General features: G+C 29.6%; 1 protein-coding gene across 1 annotated transcript; it reads left to right on the top strand.

Moving 5' to 3' along the window:
* The first annotated feature begins 3,343 nt into the window (after window positions 1-3,343).
* Window positions 3,344-4,056, top strand: LOC125832624 (uncharacterized). Its single transcript, XM_049511821.1, has one exon. It carries the CDS (start codon window positions 3,364-3,366, stop codon window positions 3,931-3,933), a length of 570 nt encoding a protein of 189 aa, XP_049367778.1. The 5' UTR covers window positions 3,344-3,363; the 3' UTR covers window positions 3,934-4,056.
* Window positions 4,057-4,413: the final 357 nt, after the last annotated feature.

Genomic DNA, 4,413 nt, shown 5'->3' with positions numbered 1-4,413 from the left:
GAAACCGAATAGCAAATTTCGTAAAACTATAGCCACATATTAAAAATAATTGAAATTATAGCTATATTACATAATATATTCTAGATATTTTTCATTTCGTGTAAGTTTCCAATAAAATTTCACAAAGTTGCAGAAAATTAGTTGTGGTGGTCCACGCCTGACTAGTTATTTATTGATCTATTTTTAATAAAATAAAATAAATTAAATACATGTTTTTTTTTATTTTATCTCAATAGTAATACAATTGAAATATCATAAGTTTTATAAATTTTATAACATAAATATTATAATATATTTATATAGCACAAATTTTAAATATACTTTTTTCTTTTAAAATTGTGTATAGTCAAACTATATTATATATATTGAAACAAAAGGTGTATAATCATTTTGTTTTTTTATCTTGTGCTTGACGAAATAAAAGTTATAACGTTGTTTAAGTAACAAAACATTTTTAGCATATAAAAAATACATTGCACCAAACATTAGAGGGAAATGAGATCTCAACCACTTACAAATTAAATATAAGAAAATAACCCATTTTAAAAATAGATTTTTTAAGTGTAAAATCAATATTTCTCATTAAAAAATCATAAATTTAAATAATAATAATAAATAAATAAATACCTAAAAAATTGTTTTTTTCCTTTGATACGTTCTTACTTCTTACAAATTACTCTTAACTTCCAAATAACTTCCAATATTCTAAATACGTTGTACGTTAAAGAACATTAACAATTACATTTAAAAGTTCGACAATTATGGACATTTGGCAATTACTCTTTGAAAAAGCATCTACATGTGCCTTCTTAAGCCTTCTCATGTCCATATTAACTACTCCCTCCGTCCAACAATATTTGTCCACTATATTAAAACTAGATGTCCAATAATACTTGTCCACTTTATGAAATCTATGGATTATTTTACTCTTAATTTCTAATTTATCCATTAATTATAGTCATTATCTAACATTTTCAAGACATTGTATTATTATTCAAAAGGTCACATAGAAAAACTAACCTTCTATTTATAGTTTCTTAAATTGTGTGTCAAGTCAATAGTGAACAACTAATATTGGACAGAGGGAGTAGTATTTTTATTAATTTGAAATAAAATATGTTTCACATAATTAAGAAAATATTAATTATTATTTTTCCTATTTAGAAAAGTGGGTTTTTATATACCTAAAAAATTACGTGTACAATTTAGTTTAACATAAGTTAATAAAAACATTTTTTACTATCTAAAAGTAAAAAAATTCTTTAAAAATGTATCTAATCTGAAAAAAACATCACCTAATATGGATCGAAAAAGTATTAATATTCTTAACTTTAAAGTATTAATACTCCCTCCGTCCCTTTTTAGTTGTCCACTTTAGAAATGGCACACAGATTAAGGCAACAATGATTAGCACAGTGAAGTTACAATTTTACCCTTATGACAACTTTTCACTTCAAAATTACAACCACTTATTTGAATTCAAGTGAAATAAATTGGAGGGAAACAATATACACTTTTACAATTTTCAAGAAGTGTAAATAAGGGTATAATAGGAAAAAATTTGTTGTCCTTTCTTGATTTGTCAAAATGGACAACTAAATAGGGACAACTAAAAAAGGAAATATGGACAAGTAAATAGGGACGGAGGGAGTATCATTTAAAGTTGACCCTAGCGTCAAACCCCATTGTGAACATTTTACTTTTTTATGTTCTCTTCCTTTAGTTTCAGGATCAATCTTTTATCTTTTTTTTATAAAAAAAAAAAACGTACAAAAAAAGCAGATTTAAACCCTAAAAAATCCAAACGTGCTAAAAGACCTCAACCACTTCCTTGAAATTGTATTTTATTGGCTTATCACATTTACACTTTTATTTTCGAACCCATGAATGAAAACCTGAATCCACCGACCACCACTAATTATTGAAAATCACTTTCTCATTAAATTAAAGTCCTTTTTTTTATTTTATCATTCGTTGTCTTTAAACTCAATTAAGTTTAGATTCATACCAACAAACCTCACATTGACATACAAAATGCTTTTTAACAAATACAATTTATTAAAATTAAAAAATTAATTATCACTTCAGCAGGATCTTTGATGAAGTTAACTTGGAAGTTATTTTGACAGTAAATTTGAGCCATAAATGGAGAATATTCTCGCAACTCAAGTTGTGTGAGTAGTTCTGTAGTTTCCTCCAATTATTGGGGAAACATTGAACGGTCATGTGATTGCGTGTCAGACTTTGAGCGCCCCTAAAATCTACTGACAAGTGACGAAAATTCAACGCCACTCTTTTCGTCATTGTTCCAAACACTCCGTGTCAGTGAACATTATACTTTATTAAAAAGAAAAGATTTTCTCAAAATAATAATTGAGAATTTATCATTTTACCTTTATTATTTATGAACGGAATGAATTAAAAATTTCAGATTTTCAAGATGTTTTGAATTTTTCAAAATTAATTAATTGAGGATATAATTGGTAATTATTTTTGTCATTTCTTGATTTGTCAAAATGGATAAGTAAAAAAGAAAAATTAGACAAGTAATTAGAAAGACAGAGAAAATAGTTGTTACATATTAGTTACTATCCATTTTACTAAATCAAGAAAGTATTAATTAATTTTTTTCTATATTATTCTTACAATAAATTCTTCTTGGGTTCATATTTATTTGTAAGATTCCCAAAAAAAAATTTAAGAGGTGAAGTAGTAAAATTATTTTTTTATTTATGATTTCTCAAACACAGTACAAAATAAAAAAAATCAATTAATATAGAACTGAAGAAGTACTTCCCCATTTCCTTTATACTTGTCTTTAAAAAAAAGGTAACTAAAGAGTAATTTAATTTATGACCCTGGTAAGAAAACAAAATTGCTTCAAAACTATGTTAATAAAAGAGTATAGCTTTAATTTTTGCCAAATAAATGGGATAAATAACATAGATTGCCGGTAAATATTTATTAAATAAAAAAAATATTTTTATAAATACTCATGAAAAATTAAAGCGAAAATTATGAGAGAATTGTCTAGCTAAATAAAAAAACAAAAAGAAGTCGTTATGTGCCTACACATTTGGTAACGCGCCATAATTGACATAAACTCATAACGCGTCTATGCCACTGCTCTCATGTCGCGTGGATTTACCTTATGTAATTGCCTTCGTAGAGTCCATAAACTTTGGAAGTTCTTCCGATTCGCTTTGACAATTTTGAAAAGTCGAACCGACTTTCCTTTTACCTTCACCCTCAAATTTCACTAAAATCACTAGTTTGCCATCCTTTTCACCTCCTATATAAACCTCTCCTCCTTCCTTTCTTAGGTTTGCAGAAATTTATTCAGTGAACAAGTTCTGTAAAACAATGGAGTCGTTATCGTCCAAAAACAAATTGCACCATAATTATCAACGATCCGTTTCACCATCGGGTCGGTTCTGTTCTTCCACTATATCTTCCTCCACCTTCTCTACTCAAACCTCCGATTGGTTAACCCGATCCACCTCTCCAACCCGAGTTAATCTCCGTCGATCAGTATCCCCTTCCCCGTCTGTACGATTTTCCAGCTCTCCTAACCGTTCAATTTCAGTTTTCCCTCGTAAGCCGCAGCAGAATAGTCATCCATTACCTTCCGCTTCCAATCAGAAGAAGCACTGCACGTGTTCGCCGACGACACATCCAGGTTCATTCCGTTGTAGCCTTCACAAACATACTCCTAATCGGAGTCGCGGTCAATCGTATTACTCGAGTCATCAATTGAATATGAGGAGATCAGCGATGACGAATTCGCTTGTTCGAATTGGAACTGTGGAAGGTGAATTGGTGAAGAGAGCACTTGCTGCTTTGATTCGACCGTCTTCTCATCAACTCAGGCGTAGATGTGATTTTCAGCCTAAGCCTAGTAGGCTCTCCGTCATGTCAAAGGCCGAAGTTTAGACTTGTGATGTACAGTTACTGTAGACTAGTTGGGTTGATTTGCCCCTTTTTTGTTCTTGTTACTTACAGAACCATAATTTTGTACTATTCGATTGAATGTGAATAGGAAACAAATTTAGTATATATACTTATGTATATAAATATAGTAGTTTAATTTTGGACTAGTAGAATGAGGGTAGCATATCACAGTTTTATCAATTTTAAGTGTAATTGCTCAGGTGCCATTAATTAAGTGCTAGTTTTTCTTTTTGGAGCTTTTTAAAGTCTGAACAAATTGAGATTGGTGGGTTGGTTGAACTTATGAAGGGTAGATGCAACTGTTACTGACTCCACTGATTCAAGTATGTTTTGTTACAACTAAGGGGAGGATTAATTAGTAAATATTTGTTTAGTTTTTTCTTGTTTAATTATCAGGGGTTGTAACAACTTTGATCTCCCTGAAGTGATCATGAACCTGAAAGTCAAATATGTTAGGTGATC

The sequence above is a fragment of the Solanum verrucosum genome, unplaced genomic scaffold, assembly GCF_900185275.1.
Source record: "Solanum verrucosum unplaced genomic scaffold, falcon-dt-bn FXZP01000102.1, whole genome shotgun sequence".
Classification (NCBI taxonomy): domain Eukaryota; kingdom Viridiplantae; phylum Streptophyta; class Magnoliopsida; order Solanales; family Solanaceae; genus Solanum; species Solanum verrucosum.
The sequence above is the reverse complement of the archived record's forward strand: the minus strand, read 5'-3'. Positions and strand labels throughout refer to the sequence as shown.

What these genes read in the sequence shown, in the direction of transcription:
- LOC125832624 (XM_049511821.1), top strand. Translation starts at nt 3,364, where the DNA reads ATGGAGTCGTTATCGTCCAAAAACAAATTGCACCATAATTATCAACGA.